This window comes from Felis catus, chromosome B3 (genome assembly GCF_018350175.1).
Source record: "Felis catus isolate Fca126 chromosome B3, F.catus_Fca126_mat1.0, whole genome shotgun sequence".
Classification (NCBI taxonomy): domain Eukaryota; kingdom Metazoa; phylum Chordata; class Mammalia; order Carnivora; family Felidae; genus Felis; species Felis catus.
In genome coordinates, this window is record NC_058373.1 from 29,000,487 (window position 1) to 29,017,828 (window position 17,342).

Below are 17,342 nucleotides of genomic sequence, written 5' to 3' on the forward strand. Positions count from 1 at the left end.
TTGTTAAGCACAAACCCACAAAAATTGGCCTGTATATGTGAATACATGCTTACATTATTCTGAGCAAGGATTTCTATACCTGGGTGCTAACATAGGGACCTCAACTGAGATACGAAAGGTTAATAAGGAAGATGGAGGGAAGTTTTGTGTTTTAAAAACATACACTGGGGCTCCTGGGTGGCCCAGTCGGTTGAGCATCCAACTTCGGCTCAGGTCATAATCTCACAGTTCACGAGTTCGAGCCCCACATTGGGCTTGCTGCTGTGAGCACAGAGCCCATTTCAGATCCTCTGTCCCCCTCTCTCTCTGCCCCTCCCCTGCTCATTCTCTCTCTCTCTCTCTCTCTCTCAAAAATAAAGATTTTAAAAATAAAATAAAAATATACATCTTTGTATTTTATGTGTTGCAGTGGACATTTGTCTATAATGTACCAGTGATCTATTGCCACAGTAATATCACATAATAAACTATACCCGAACTTGGTGGGCTTAAAAAAACCAAGCCTTCCCTTGACAGATGGCTGAAGGAAGAAGGGAATTATGCCTGCCAGTGTGAGGAATCATAAGTTACTTAATATTTATAAAGAAATTTACAGCTTTCAAAACACTCTTGTAATGTTTCATTATTTCTCACCTTTTTGAATTTTAATTTCTATCTGTGCATCTGTCTCCATCACTAGCCCACAAGTTTGAGTGCCGTGACCATGTCTCATTTATCATAATAATGTCAGTGTTTATTTTAGTATTGTTCCTAGAACATGGGAGATGCTAATAAAGAACTGATGCTAAAGATGCTAGTAAATAAAGAATTTTTTTAAAAAACTTTATTTAACTCATGGGTCTGGATTCAATAGCTAGGTGGCTAGCTAGGCTGGGGATAGCTAGGTGAGTCTTTTGGTCTTAACTGAGCTCACTCACATATCTGGGGGGCAACTGTCTGTGGCTGGCCTTGAATGAGGCAGTTAGGCATCCTCCAGCAGGTCAGCCCTGGGTGTGTATGTTGTCATGGTGACGGACAAGTGAGAGGTCCAGCCCAATCATGTGAGTGCTTTTCATGTTTGCCCATATATTAGGGTACTACAGAGAAACAGAACCAATACTGTGTGTGTGTGTGTGTGTGTGTGTGTGTGTGTGTGTGTGTGTGTGTATCAATAAAGAGAGTTATTACAAGGAATTGACTCACATGGTTATGGAAGCTGAGAAGTCTAGCCAAGAGAGCCACTAGTATAAGTTTGAGTCTGAGTCAGAGCAGAAGACTGATGTCCCAATGCAAAGACAGTGAGGCAGAGAGAAAGAATTCTTTCTTACTCAACCTTGTATTCCATTCAGGCCTTCCAACAGATTGGATGAGGCCCACCCATATTGAGGAGGGCAACCTACTTTACTCAGTCTACCAATTCAAATGTCAATCTCATCCAAAAACACCTCCACAGACATACCTAGAAATCATGTTTATCCTTTTATGATAGAATTGATATTATTAATATCAATATTAAGGGGACACATAAAATTAACCATCACAGCTTCCAATATACTTGGACAAAGCAAGTCACATGGCCAAACCCAGAGACAGGGTAAAAGGGCAATGAAAATTTATGGAACTATCTTGGTCCGTTCAGGCTGCTGTAATATAATACCATAGACTGGATGACTTCCACAAATGTTTATTTCTCACAGTTCTGGAGGCTGGGAAGTCCAAAATTAAGGTGATGGCAGATCTGGTATTTTGTGAGAGCTCTCTTCCTGGTTTGCAGACAGCTGTATTCTCGTATCCTCACATGGCCAAGTGTCTTTTCCTATAACTGTACTAATCCCATTTGTGAGGGCACTACCCCCAAGACGTAATTACCTTCCAAAGATCTATATCTTTTTTTCTTTAATATTTATTTTTGAGAGAGAGAGGAAGAGGGAGACAGAGCATGAGCAGGGGAGGGGCAGAGAGAGGGAGACACAGAATCCAAAGCAAGCTCCAGGCTCTGAGCTGTCAGCACACAGCCCGACATGGGGCTTGAACCCACGAGCCATGAGATCATGACCTGAACCAAAGTTGGATGCTCAACCAACTGAGCCACCCAGGCACCCCCAAAGACCTATATCTTAATACCATCATTAGGATTAAGATTTCAACATAGGACTCTTGAGGTGGGACAAAAACATTCAGTCTGTAACAAAGGAGATATTGATATAGGGAGGGTAAAGAATGAGGATGACGTTTACATCACACCATTTGCAGTAGAAAAGGTATTGAAGGAAGAGGACTTTCTCCCCTCTGTTTACGTAAGAATGGTCACTTGCCTGGTGTCATGTAGAATTTAGTGGCAAAATTAATTATATCTGGCTTCTTAATCTATTTTAATTAATATCATATAAAGCAAAATATTGCTTTGGAGATTTGCAAAGTGGGGCATATACACTTAAGATTTGCTTGACCCGGGGGCACCTGGGTGGCTCAGTCAGTTAGGTGTCCCACTTTGGCTCAGGTCATGATCTCATGGTTCATGGGTTCGAGCCCCGTGTTGGGCTCTGTGCTGACAGCTCAGAGCCTGGAGCCTGCTTCGGATTCTGTATCTCCCTCTCTCCCTGACCCTTCCCTGCTCATGTTCTGTCTCTCTCTGTCTCTCAAAAATGAATAAATGTAAATAAATAAATAAATAAATAAATAAAGATTTGCTTGACCCAGGAAGATGGGGAAGGGATAACAGGGCAGCCATTACAGCTCTACCTCATTGTTGGTACTTCCCCAAATCATAGATGATGGAGTTTTCCAGAAGTTCTGCAGAATTCCAGAGGGAAAATGACATCAGGCTGGGGTTGAGGAGTGCCTGCTAGGTGGCATCCTTTTCTGTCCAGGCTAGCTAAGGATGAGAAGGCAGTGGATCTTTTGTCCCAGCAGGGATACGGTATGTTCAATTTAGGGGAGTGTTTGTTAGGAAAAAATATTGAGAAAAATGGAAAGATTATGATAACAGTCTTCTTGATTCTCTTCTCAGAACACTCAAGTAATTTGGGATGATTTGGTCTAGTTTTGCATGATCTTGTTTTATGTTTCCCATACTTGATGAGACTCATAATAATTGATAGGCTGCATCACTGTCTAAGTGAAGAAGAGCAAACAATAGAAAGTTAGAGGTGTCCATAAGACACTGTGCTCCACCTAGAAACGACAGCCACTGTGGGCTCCCTGCCCACTCATTTGGTAGCTAAGAATTTTACAAAAGACTGGAGATTAGAGTGGGAGAATGCTTGGATACATGATTGATTGTCTTCATTTTAGTTCCTTGTTAATGGAGCAAGGTATTAATAGGTCAAGGCAACAACAAGGATGACCTTGTGTTGTTATACAGAAACCTTTCTCATTCAGCACAAGAAACACAACATTCTCCTCCTGGGGGTGTGGAACATCATGTCCATGAAAGGTGCCAGCACTCAGTGGCTTCTCCCTAGGGACAGATTCTACAGCAAGCTTGGTGATGTCAAAACTGAACCTTACACACATGCAATGCTTTCTAAATAAAAGAACCCTGAGATTTTATGAGAGCACATCCTTTATACTTCCTGCCAGCCATTTACCAATATTTGGTCAGTCTGTTTGGAGACCCAGGAAACTTATCCAGCTGAGCCTCAGAACCATATCAGAAGTGTTCAAACCTGGCCTGGCAGACAATTAGTTATGCATGCAACTGCTCCTTCCCACTGCTTACTTGCTGAGAAATGGAGATTTGTTTATGGAAACGATATACCCAGCCCCAAGGGATGAATTATGACTGAACTAGGCTCTCATATCACCCCTTACTCCTTTGGCCAGCTGCCCATTGTCCCAGACTCCTTTGCAGCCATGCGACCATGTGACCCACCTCTGCCCAAAGAGACATCAGGAGATGTTGGCTACAGGGCTTGGAAAGATCATTCCTGCAGAATAAAATAGGAGAAAGCCTTTGGTTCTTTCTTGTGTGAAGCTGGTGTGCAAGCTGGAGCTACAGTAGCCATTCTACAACCACAGGGCATAAAGTAGGAGTAATGCATCACACAGAGGATTGGGGAAAGATGAAAAGAGTTTGAGTCCTTGGTAATATCAGAGAGCCACAGCCTCCAGACTTCTTGCTACTTAAGATGGGACACCTGGGTGGCTCAGTCAGTTGAACGTCTGATTCTTGATTTTATTTTATTTATTTTTTTTTAATTTTTTTTTTCAACGTCCATTTATTTTTGGGACAGAGAGAGACAGAGCATGAATGGGGAAGGGGCAGAGAGAGAGGGAGACACAGAATCGGAAACAGGCTCCAGGCTCTGAGCCATCAGCCCAGAGCCCGACGCAGGGCTCGAACTCACGGACCTCGAGATCGTGACCTGGCTGAAGTCGGACGCTTAACCGACTGCGCCACCCAGGCGCCCCTGATTCTTGATTTTAGATCAGGTTGTGATCCCAGGATCATCAAATCGAGCCCCATGCCAGGCTCTGTCCTAATAAGCATGGAGCCTACTTAAGATTCTCTCTCTCTCTCTCTCTCTCTCTCTCTCTCTCTCTCTCTCCTCCCTCTCCTCCCTCTCTCTCTCCCTCTCTCTCTCCCCCCTCCCCCCTCCCTCTCTCTCTCCCTCTCCCCCTCTCCCTCCCTCTCTCTCCCCCTCTCCCTCTCTCTCCCCCTCTCCCTCCCTCTCCCCCTCTCCCTCCCTCTCCCCCTCTCCCTCCCTCTCCTCCTTTTCTCCTCTCCCTCCCTCTCCTCCTTCTCTCCTCTCCCTCCCTCTCCTCCTTCTCTCCTCTCCCTCCCTCTCCTCCTTCTCTCCTCTCCCTCCCTCTCCTCCTTCTCTCCTCTCCCTCCCTCTCCTCCTTCTCTCCTCTCCCTCCCTCTCCTCCTTCTCTCCTCTCCCTCCCTCTCCTCCTTCTCTCCTCTCCCTTTCCCTCTCCCTCCCCCTCTCCCCCCTCCCCCTCCTCCCCTCTTCCCTCCCCTCTTTCTCTCCCCCTCTCCCCACCCCCACCCCCCCCACCCCCGTCCCCCCTGGCCCCTCTGTCTCCCTCTCTCTCAAAAAAAAAATTTTAAGTCTTCACTGCCTAAGTCACTGTTAGTCAGATATTTGTTACTTGCAAATGAAAGTATTCCCAACTGATATACTCAGTCTCTTTCAGCCTGGACCAGGTAGGTTCTACTGACAGTTCCACCACAGTAGCTTTGCAGCCAGTAAATTCCATCTGCTAAATAGGGATAAAAATGCCATCTTTACCTCAAGTACAGTTTATGATTCAGAAGATCAGAACGTGGTCTGTGCATCAGCAAACCAGTATCCCCTGGGAATTTGTTGAAAATATGAATTCTCAGGCTCCCACCCCAGACATACTAAATTAGAAAGCTTGTGGGTGGGGCCAATAATCTTTTCCAGGTGATTCTGGTGAAATGGAAAGTTTGAGAACGTTGATACAGAGTCAAATAGAGTGGTTGCATGTCAGAAACACCTGAGGAACTTAAGAAAAGATTCTCAAACTCTACCTGCAGAATTATGATTCAGCATTTCTGCAGGGTAGCCTAAGAATCTATACATCTCCAAAGGCCCCCAGATGATTCTGAGTAAACCAGGCTTGGAAACCTGAATGGGATGCATATTAAAGCAGGTCACATATGCCATCGGGCTGTTACACAAGTAAGGGATGAGGAATTGACCTGGGTGCCTCTGGGGACAGGTGAGCTGTATTATGGACTTTTTCACCTGTTAAGTGAGGGAACTGACAACTTGATTTTAGAAGCCTTTTTCAGGTTTAAAATTCCTAGGATGCCAGCTTGAGTTTTGCAGATCTGGCTGGAGCAAGCAAATGATATTGGTAATTACAAAGACGAATGAGCAACAAGTGGAAGAAACTGGGATTTTGCTAAAGTCAAAAAAGCAGCCTCACCACCCACCATAGCCAGACCCTGTAAATCCAAAACAGGTTTTCTCTTCTGCTTTTACTAGGTTTATGAGACAGCAGGTTTGCACTTCAGATGTTCATTTATAGAGTGCTAGACTACACCTGCTTCATGCTAGGCTTGTGCTTTGGGGGTTATTTTATTTGGAGAATATTATTTTTAAATAACATCACCTTCAAGGAACTTGCTTTCTAAAATGTGCTGCTTGTTAAGGATCAAAACCACTGACTGAAGCAGCCTACTGTAATGCCCCCGATTTCAAATCCAAGAGACCACCAAGGAGCCAATACCGATGCAAACGCACGAGGGTTTATTGCAAGTTCGAGCTTGGGCCCAAGTATACCCGACACAGTGGAGCAGGGACTTGGACCCCTAGGTTAAGAGGCGTAGCAGTTTTATAGGGGCCAGTGGCCAATGAGATTGTAACACACACAGAAAGTTGCATAGTCATGTCAGTCCACACGCAGGTGGCCAATTGAATTACAATTTACCCTATAGTAACTGTTTGAACTAGCCTATCACTCTGGTCAGAATTGGCGCGCAAGTTTGGCGGGCAAAAGGCGGGGTTTACATTCTTTGGCGGTTAGGGGTTCCGAATTCCTAAATGAGCCGGTTTCCAGTAAAGGTGTGCTCAGCGGCTTGACTAGGGTGGGGGAGTGTCTTAAGCAATAAGTAGGTCATGTGGGGGTTATACATGAGATAATGGGTGTAGCACAAAATGGAGTTAGTCTTGCTCTGCTTGTCCAAGGGTAGGGGATTTTTGTTAAATTCCTTGGGTCCCACACCTACTCACTGTCCATCCAAATATGATTTACCCTCTCTCCTGCCTCATCTTTATCTTGTACTGGAGATGCCAGTCATTTCTCACCCACTCCCACATCTCCTCAGGAAACTACCGTTCTGCTTACCAGGGAGTCTGCTCTTTGACTCCACCCCTGCTGAGTGAATGGTTAAATCCATGATGCTGTGGAAAACAAAAAAATATCTCATTGATAAGTTTGGAGGATAAACGATACCAATTAATTATTTTGAAAATCAATAAACAGAAGAAGTTAAGCATTTATCCTTTCTTTTCTATGTGAAATGTATGTTAGAGGAATCAAATAGTTGGTGAGGAGGAATTTGTTTTCATAGAAGCTGATAAATGAAGAAGGAATGATACAAATCATAATATGCCCCTTTTGCAAATCCTAATGAATTTATGGATCTGGGAAGTGATCATCAATGTCTGTTAATATCACAAAAAAGAGGAACAAGAAGATATTATGTATAGTATCTCCTAGGGCATCTGTCTAGCTCAGTTGGTGGATCATGTGAGTCTTGATCTCAGGGTTGTGAGTTCGAGCCCCACATTAGGTGTATTTTAAAAATAAAATCTTAAAAAAAAAAAAAAGAAGAAGAAGAAGACATGTATCTCCTGATGAAAGTCATGACACTTTCATGCCTATGCAGTCTTGCAAAAAAAAAAAAAAAATTGAACCTGAATCTGATTGAAGTCTATAGATTAACTAAAAACTGCAGGAAAAGTAGAGGACAGGAACATGACATGAAAGAGTTACAGTTACCATAATCCAGACTGGGAAACTTTTGGAACAGATGACCCAGTTTTTCCAATAAATTGCATGGAAAAAAATGAGATAGAGGGGGAAACCTACAGATTCAATGAGACTTAAGAGATATATTAACCAGTCATAACATGTGGTCCTCATTTGGCTTCTGACTTAATAAACCTTAAAAAAGTTACAGGACAAATGGGGAAATGTGAACAATGCCTGGATATTTAACAATATTAAGAAAATATTGCTGGCTTAGGAGCATTGACGATTTTATGGTATATCTTTTAAATGGATTCCTTATCCTTTAAGCTACATACTGAAATGCTTATAGATGAATGAAATGACATCATGAGGGGTGAGGAATGGGCAGGAATATAGAGAAAACAAGACTATCCATGAGTTGATGACTGTTGAAGTTAGGTGATAGGTAACTGGAAGTCCTTTTTGTAATTCCCTGTAATAATGTATATTTGGAATTTTCCTTCCTAAAAAGTCAAAGAATTTTTAAAAATAATTTTCTTTTCTATTGGCTGATGAGGTTTTAGGGGTGATAGTCGGGTTCGTGGGGTACGGACCCGACAGCCAAGAAAGAATTCTTGAAGAGATCTTTGGTGCAAAAAGGTGATTTTATTGAAGCATGGGAACAGGACCCCTGGGCAGGAAGAACTGCCCAGGACCTTGAGGAGAGACTGCTTACATAACTAGGAGTTGGGGGAAGTCCAGGAGATTTTCATATGCTAAGAAAGACTCACGGGATCCCTGAGGCCTAGCTATTGTCACGCTAAGGTTGTTTTTCCCTCTAGCAAATCATTAGCATTAAGACAGTGAAGTTCCTGGGGAAACTTTTTACTCTGCCTCCCTCAAGTATTGCCAATGGGCTGCAAGTTATAAGGAAATTTAATTTTACCTGCCATTTCCTTCTGCCTTTGTTTCCCTCATCATTGACCATACTATATTACTGCAGTAGTTGGTGTTTTTTTTATTTATATAGATCTATCCATTTTTACTCATTCACTACCAAGGGCACACACAAAATTTCAAGTTTTGTGTGTTTCAAACTTGTCAGCCCAACCAGACTGGAAGGTCCATAAGAGCAAAGATCTTCCTGTTATGTCCTTCATAGGGTTAATACCTTATGAAACATGTAAAGTGTTCACTTGGAGATACAACTTGTGAAAACCCCATTCTGGAAGGGGGCATTGCTCAGCTGGTCTCCCATGTGTGGGTACCTTGATCTTGGCTTCGTTGTCAGTTGAGTTGAAGCACTCCACATGACCAGTCTTCCTACCAGGGTGTTTCTTAGCTTCAGGCTTTATAAAGAGAACAAAAAAGATTGAGACCGACGATGTCTCTATTATGGAATAATATGTATATGTATGTGTATAAAGCTTAGTATACAATTAATTCACAATTCCCAATACTGTAAAGAAGAGTTTTGATTCTAATGTTCAGAACCGTCTTACTACATGTGGTTGTCCCTTTCTTTTTTTGCCCCACATCCATCTGATATGGAAACGGTGGCTTCATATATTGAAGCCCTTCTAATTTTAGAAAGTTCCCCATCTCTCTTCCCCATCTCTCTTAGAGTAACTACTCTCTTAGAGTTCCCCATCTCTCTTAGAGTAACTACTGTAAGACTTCCCCAAAATTTCCTCAAGTACTTTTAACTTCAACTGTCACTTCTTAATTACACTGAACTTGAAGGAGCTTCCCCACTTTGCAGATTTACCAACCATCTCCTGATACTTTTCACCCTGGGAGCGTCTTTTCCTTTTACATGATTGTCTCTCCCGTTCAAGTGCCTCTAATTGCTGAGCTTTGGGATTCAGAGAGGGGGTTGCTCTCATGTTGCTGCCTTGCAGGAAAAGCATTTTGCAATAGGAGACAGTCTCCACAAGGATTGGAATACTCTCTGTTGTAACTTGTACACAATCACCCAGAACCCGGATCTGTCTCTTTGTGTACTTTTTGCCAGATCGTTACTGTCTCTTAGAAGACTTCCAGGTGGTGCCATAGCAGTGGTTTATAGAAAAGTATATTCTGTTTACCTCATCCAAATTTTAAGAGGAAATCTTACACCCAGCCATCCAAATGTTTTGGAATGTGCTCAGATTCAACAGACTGTAATCTAAATTTATAAAATAATACTTGTGATAATACAAGCCAACACTACATGCCAGGCACTATTCTAAGTGTTTCACAAGCATTAACTCATTTAGTTAGTCCTGTTTTCATTGTTATTTTATAGGTGGAGAAACTGGGAACAAAGGGGTTAAGGAATTTACCCAGGGTGACAAGGCTTATAAGTGGGAGCTGGGTTCTGACCCCAGGCAGTCTGGCTCCAGGGTATGCTGCCTCTCTCCTTGTGGGAAGACACTTCAGATTTTTAAGATTCCCAAAGCTGGAGTAGAACATTACCATGGTTTGCTTAGGCATGGCTATTTGGTGGAAAGAACTATAGATGAAAAGTCAGAAAAACTGGGTCCAGTCTAGCTCTTCCATTATCTGTGTGTGACACAGAAAAGTCATTTTGTCATTCTTGACTTATTTGTTCATCTCTGAAAAAAATTTCTGCCTATTCTACCATAGGGTAATTGTAAGAATCTTTTCAACATGTACTGTGTTCAAACATAACTTTGAAGAAAAGTGCTGTATGGAACAAAGTTCTAAGGACTTCCATTTTTAGATGAGCTTAGGAGGACTTTGGTTTGACATCTGAGTGTGATAAATTCCTACCATTCAATTATTTGTTTTCAAGGTACCATTTTTATGTCTTGTAAGAACTCACGCTTAGAAATGCTGACAGCAAGCTTCAAGACAGCTGAGCCACAGTAGACACCAAGAAAACCCATGGCTCTGGTTGCATCTTTCAACATGACCAATCCACAGTAAGTAACACCAGGATCTCCTCTCTGTGGATGCTGAGTTGGTAATTCAGAATCATGGGTGCAACCAACAGTTTCTTCCTCAGCCCTATGTAGATGGAGGCGTTCCAGGTGACTTTGTCCTTGAACCTCACATTTAAGCTTTTTCTGAGTTGCCCCACTAATGTCATCTCAGTTTTTGGTTTGAAAGAGCAAAGGATGGGGCACCTGGGTGGCTTGGTCGGTTAAGAGTATGACTCTTGGTTTGGGCTTGTGGTCATAAGATCGATCCCTGCATCAGGCTCTACACTGAGCGTGAAGCCTGCTTAAGATTCTCTCTTTCTCCCTCTACTCCTGCCCCTCTTTCTCTTAAAAAAAAACAAAAAACAAAAAAAACAAAAACAGAGGAATTCTGCAGTCCAAAACTGTTGCTATGAATTTTCCATAAGACAGGATCTTCTGATTCAGACAACCACTAAACACACTTCCTCTAGTAGGAGGCCTCAGAAAATGAGGAAAACTTCAAAAGCAAACCTCAAGATAAGATTAGGAAGTACTTAAGGTGAATTAACAAAATGAGAATTGGCAAGGAAATTTAGAAATCGTGAGAGGGTTTCTAAAAGCAGGCTTTATGAAACCAAGGGCAGAACTTGTAAGGGAGAAGTGCTTTCAGTTCCCAAAATCTAAGACGCCACATTGACCACCACCTAGTCTTACCAAATACCAGCAAAGTGGTCACTCATTTGTGTCCTGCAACACGTTGGCAAAAATACCAAGATGAGAACAGCAATCTTTCTGTTACACCACACTGCCCCAGCCTGCCTGTTTATGGGACTGGCTGCTGTCATCTGGAGCAGGAACCCATTATCTATTGCCACAGTAATGCTGTGTACCAACCAACCATGGTACCTGAATAGAATACAGCAATAAGTATTTATCACTTTATGTTTGGGGTAGCCAGCTAGATAGTTCCACCAATCTGGGATCACTCTCAGATATGGGGCTTGACTTCTGTCAGCTGATCTAGGTGAAACTGGATTCTGCTCAAGGTGCCTCTCAGCCTCCCCTAGGCTAGACTGGTCACCTTCTAATGGCAATATCAGATACACAAAATCACAAGCAGAAATTCAAGTGTCTTTTCATGCCTCTGCTTGTGTCATGTCTGCTAACATGACATCCCTTTGACCAAAACAGATCATAAAACTGAACCCATGGGGCACCTGGGTGGCTCAGTCAGTTGAGTGTCTGTTGATTTTGGTTCAGGTCATGATCTCACAGTTCATGGGTTCAAGCTCTGCGTCGGGCTCTACGATGACATTGTAGAGCCTGCTTTGAATTCTCTGTCTCCCTCTCTCTCCCCCTGCTCCAGCTCCCTCTCAAAAATAAATAAGTATTTTTAAAAATTAAAAAAAAAAAAACACAGAATCAAGGGAGGAAAAACACACTCTTCTTTCTGATGGGAGTAGTTCTATGGAGTCACATGGCAAAGGGAGGGGTGAAGAATGGGGCCATTAATACATGTTGTCCATCATGCTGTTCTTCATATCCAGGACCAGAGGTTTGTATCAATACCCAGGCTATGAACTGTGGGACCCTCAGTCCTACCAAGGGAGGCCTTGTTTCCTCCTGTTGAGATGACCACATGACCAGAGATGGTGCTGGCTGCTATGGCCACTGGCAGGAGGGTAACAGAGAACAAGAAAGGCAGTAGTACCCTGTTCCCTGCTTCTCAGAGCCACATCCTATTAGTCTCAGAAACTCACCCTAGCCCTCAATGAACATCCCATTAATCAAAAAGTTCTGTCTGTTCAGTTAAGCCACCCGTAGTTTCCTTGAGTAGTCCAAGAGAAAACAACAAATTCAACCCAGCATCTACTTTTCAAAAAAAATTTTTTAATGTTTATTTTTTGAGAGTGTGAGTGGGGGAGGGGCAGAGAGATAGGGAGACAGAATCTGAAGCAGGCTCCAGGCTCCAAGCTGTCAGCACAGAGCCCAATGTGGGGCTCAAACTCACAAGCTGTGAGATCATGACCTGAGCCAAAGTCAGATGCTTAACTGACTGAGCCACCCAGGCACCCCAACTCAGCATCTACTTTTTTGGAAATACCTGGAGGAGCCAGGATTCCCCCACTGAACACCCACCACTTGTATTTCAGTTGTTGAGAAACACAGAAGCCTCCTATCCTATGACTGTTCTGTCTAAAGATCTTGAGTCATTTTATAAATGTCATACAATGATGAGTACTATTATCTGTGCTTGACAGGTAGCAAAAAGCAAAGGTTTAAATAATGCCTACCAAAGAGAATTGGGGCATTGGAAATTACTTGGTGAATCCAGGTAGTTTAGGCTGCCATCCTGGGGCATTCAAATAAAAATCCCACTATTTCCTCAATTATCTGGATGATTCAATCAAATGAGCAATAGGCAAATTCAGCTCTAAACTTCCTGGATAACTGCCACTGTGTATTACTGGTTAGATTTCAGTGATGGTTGGAAAAGAAAAGTCTAGAATTTAGAGTCCCCCACCCGAATGTAGGAACTTGTCCCTGCAGAGCTCCTCCCCCCACTTGGTGCCCCATATTTCATATCCATATCAGACTGTAGCATAAGAAAGAATGGCCCTTAAGGAGCCTCTGTTTTACCTGTGTGTTTCAGTTGGAGAAACTGAGGCTGTAGAGAAGCCCAATGGAAGTCAGCATTAGAGATGGGGCACCAGAGCCCAGGCACAGCTGCCAAGACTGGCTGCCACTTCAGTATTCAAACTGACCTCTCAGTGTTTCCCCAAATATTTAATTTTTATTCCTCTCCATCCACACCATTTTTCTTTCTGACCTTCATTGTTTGGCCCGAGGCATAAGACCCAGCCCCTCAGATTCTACAGGATAAGATGGGGTCAGGAGTGTGTTGGGGGAGCAAAGATGGCACCCCAGGAAGTTAAAGCAAAATGATCCAGCCCAGCATCTCTCCACAGGGTGTCTCTTGGTGTTTGGGCAGAGGATGTGTAATGTCCACTCCTACTTAGGTCAATAGTGACCTCCTGTGGTCAGTGTGGCAGCCAAAATTTCCACAAATTGCCAGAAATCCCCTGGTAGGTTGGGAGGGGATACTGCCCCTGGATGAGAAGCCCTGTAATGCCAGAGTTCAGTTATTTGCAGTGCCCTAGCCTGACAATGACATAGGAGACCGATAACTCCACAGATGTTTGATCAAGTGGCCTCCATTTCCTACTCTCAACCTTAAAAGGAGAGAGTAGTAGGACCAGTTCAAGTAAGAAGGGAGTGGCACCCAGTGACAGCTGGTTCCTGCTGTCCTCACTGTCCAAGGCTCACTCTGTCTCTCCAGGTGGGCTCCACGACCACCAGCAGTACATCCAGTCATGAACAGAAACCTCTCTTCTCTATTGTGGTATAGATGGTAGAAACATTTCAAAGGACTTGTACACAGAAACTCAGGAGACAGTTTACAAGAATATATTACTCCGATATAAACTCTAGGGACCAAAAATCCTAAAGGTCTAAGCCCTGGTTTTTCTGGTTGGCAGAATTTCCATCTGGGTCTTTAGCCCCATTGATAAGGCTCCTGCCTCCATTGCTCATATTTTTAGATCTGAGCAATTCCTCTTTCCATTCTTCCACTGTTCCCCAACTGGTAGAGGAGAATGGGGCTTCAGTCCAGTCCCTTAGGTGGCCAGTGTGTAAGAATGGTGACCTCAAGCTTCCCCACTCTCCACCAGCACAGCATACATTCTGATGCATTTCCTCCTCCTTTCCTTGGAGAGTAGAAAAATTATTTTGTTCTTAAGGGTTGACTGTCGCCCTTCTCCCCAACTCAGGCCTGCCATAGAAGGAGGAATTTCTGAAGTTGAGATCATCTCCCAACAAGTAGACGAAGAAACCAAGAGCATTGCTCCCGTGCAGCTGGTGAACTTTGCCTATCGTGATCTGCCCCTGGCTGCAGTCGACCTCTCCACGGCGGGCTCTCAGCTCCTGTCAAATCTGGACGAAGATTACCAAAGAGAAGGGTAGGTGCTGGGGCTGTTGAATAGCTAAGAAGTCTGTTTTGCATAACCCCCATAATCCATGGGTACCTCCAATGAAGCAGCACAGAGATTAGAGACCCCAGGTTCACATCTGCCACCCGAGCTCTTTTTCTCCTCAGGCATTGCTTCCACAGAAAAATGTTTTAGGTACAGAAAATACCTGTCGCTGCTAGACAACCTCTAATATGACATTTACTTGGGACTCAGACATTCATAAAATTGTTTCAGGACTGAATTGCTCCTTAGTGGCCCATCCAACCTCCTCTGTACACTTGGGAATCAGGAGACCCATAAGGATTAGGGACTGGCCCAAGGTCACAGAGCCCATAGTGGGTGGACTTGGACTTGCTCTCCTCTATCAGCCAACTCTCACCAGGGAAGAGGCTGGGAAGAAAGCATTCTGCATGCAGTAACATGTGAGTGTGTAAGGGAATGTAGCACCATTTAGCTAGGAGCTTTGTGGACTTTCCTGCTCCCTTTTCTGGGAGGACTTGCAGGATATGCTAGTCCTTGATTCAAAGGAGTGGTTAGATTCAAAGCAGATTGAATGCCTTTGTTCCCCAATTAACTTTTCCTTTTACCTGGGGGAACCTGAAGGGTAGGAACAACATGTCCTGGGGTCTCAGGGCAGGTCAGACTTTTCCCAGCCCCACCCTGTTCTCAGATACAGGATTTTAAACATCGACCAGGACCTTGGGAGCCACTTCTGGGCCACTCTTCTTTCTCAGGTGTCTGTACATATTTTGGAACATGCTGGCTGCTTTGAATATAAAAATGAAAGGTTGCTGGGTTATTTTAGAAGTAAGTGAGAGGGCTTAGCTAAAGTTAAATTTGCAGACCTTGGATTTTCTGTGCTTGTTTCCCAGAGAGGCTCTCCCACTTCCCGAGAGAAATTTCCTAACAATTGTGAAACCATGCACCTTTTTCAAAAACTGTACCCTAGTGGCTTTCTCTGAAAATATAATTTTCTCTAAGTATTGTGCATAGAGTCAGCAGGACACTGGGGGAGAAGGACAGGCAAGCAGGTGGGAGATGGCCAAGGGATGACTATCAGTGGTGACAGACTAATCCCGAGCACTGTCAGCACCCATCTGATGGCAGGGCTGGCTTCTCCTGGATCTCCAGGTCCTCGAGCCCCAGCCAGGGCCAGCCTCATTCTCATGTGACCTGTGCAGTTGCAAAGGCCCTATCTTTAGTTTAATGTTTTACTGCTGCAGCCTTGAAATTAATAGTTATTGAACAAAGAGCCATGCATTTTCACTGGGGCCTGTAAACTAGGTCCTTCCCTGGTCATCATGCATATCACTGCAGTCTGGTGGCCAAAAGTAGGAGTGCAGCCTGATAACAGGTTCCAGTCTTTCCCAATGGTGAGGTTTTGGAATGCTGGTGGGGGTTTGGAGCTGACAGCCAAGAAAGAATTCTTGAAGATGTCTTTGGTGCAAAAAGGTGATTTTATTAAAGCAGTGGGACAGGACCAGGAGGCAGAAAGAGCTGCTCTGGGTCCTCAGGAGAGACTGGTTATATACTATGGAGCTGGGGGAGGTAAAGACAAAAGGGAGGCCTCCAGAAGTACTTTGATATGCTAAAGAAGACTCGTAAGATGCCAGGGGCTTTGCTATTGTCAAGCTAAGGTTGTTTTCCCCCTAGTAAGGCATTAACATTAGGAGGGAAGGGGGTTCCTAGAGAAATGTTATACTCTGTATTTGCCTCAAGTATTTGTCAATGGGCTGCAGGTTATAAGGAAATTTAATTTCACCTGCCATTTCCTTCTTGACTTTGTTCCCCACATCACTGTGGAGGGGAGGGTGATATTAGGGGCTCCAGGAAACTGAGTCTGTAGGTTTCTGGAGATTAGGCTATAGATAAGATTGCCTTTTTCTTGTAATTTACTAAGACATTTGTAAACCGATGGAGACACAGGTACTGTATGACTGTGATCTCTTATCAGCTAACCATTTGTTTTCTTTCCTTTCCTTTGTTCTTGGGCAGCCAGGAGTACCTGAGGAATGTCACACATATCCCATCTGGGGGCGGGGGTGGGCCTTGCTTGTTTGCCTTCTGCTCCCTTATCACCAGGGACTCCTTTCTCACCCAGCCGGAGCCAGTGTTAGGCCCTTTTTTTCAAGTTTACAGTCAGAAGGTGGGGAAAGAACCGGGAAAGCCTCCAAGGATTCAGGTTCAGGGCAATTTCCACACATGCAGCCTATGGGCACACTGTACAGGGCGTGTGCCACTCCCTCCCATGCACCAGAGAGGGCAGGAGTTCTGCTTTCTCATTCCACTGGCTCCTGAACTAGGCCTCTGCAGGGTTTCTTCTGATTAGGGAGAATACAAATGAAGTGCCCGCAAGGCAGGGAGGCTCTTGATTTGATTTGAGCCTCCAGGTGTGCCCTGGAAAGCCACTCCTGTTGGGTAAATAGGAAGCGGCTTGGGAGGGATTTGCCTAGCTGCTGGAGCTCTCAGTGAGGCGCTCCATTGGCAGCCAGAGGGCTTCCCAGAGGAAGGAAGAGCAGGCACAGGGCAGAAGCCAGAGGAAGAGGAAGAGAAACAAAAGCATACTGCAGAGGGGACAGGCCTCTCTTCACAAGGCTTCTTGGCTCTTGCTGCATTTCCTGGGGTTTCCCCAAAATTTGCAACCTGGCCCTTTCTGAAACGCTGCAAAATAACACTACCTACAGTTCAGGTCAGCCTTCAAAAAGGTTTGATGTAAGTCTCATCAAAAACACCTCTTTCTACGGTTAAAAAAACAAAATTCAGCTGAGTAAATTTGAAGATCTAAGTGGCTTTATTCAGCAATTCACAAATCAAGTGCCATCCCCATCTAGCAGATAGAAAGGAGGTCTGAGGAGCTGTGTAAAATGAAAGGCTTGTATAGGCAGGAGTCAGGGCAAGGAAGTTATTCTAGGAAAGAGTGGATTGTTTCGGGCAAAGCCACCTTCCTTCAGGGGATGGGGGGTGGCTCGAGGGGGGTGTCTGTCAGGAAGATTAC

The 17,342-nt window shown here is 44.1% G+C and overlaps 1 protein-coding gene across 2 annotated transcripts in view; it reads left to right on the top strand.

The window, feature by feature from the left end:
• TMEM266 (transmembrane protein 266) overlaps positions 1-17,342 on the top strand; it is a 125,880-nt gene that overhangs the window by 41,592 nt on the left and 66,946 nt on the right. For both annotated transcript variants that reach the window (XM_011282990.4, XM_045058980.1), the window contains exons 2-3: positions 10,208-10,337; positions 14,147-14,335. In XM_011282990.4, coding sequence (XP_011281292.1) covers positions 10,300-10,337; positions 14,147-14,335 — 227 coding nt within the window. In that variant the 5' untranslated portion in view covers positions 10,208-10,299. The remainder of the gene's footprint in view (positions 1-10,207; positions 10,338-14,146; positions 14,336-17,342) is intronic.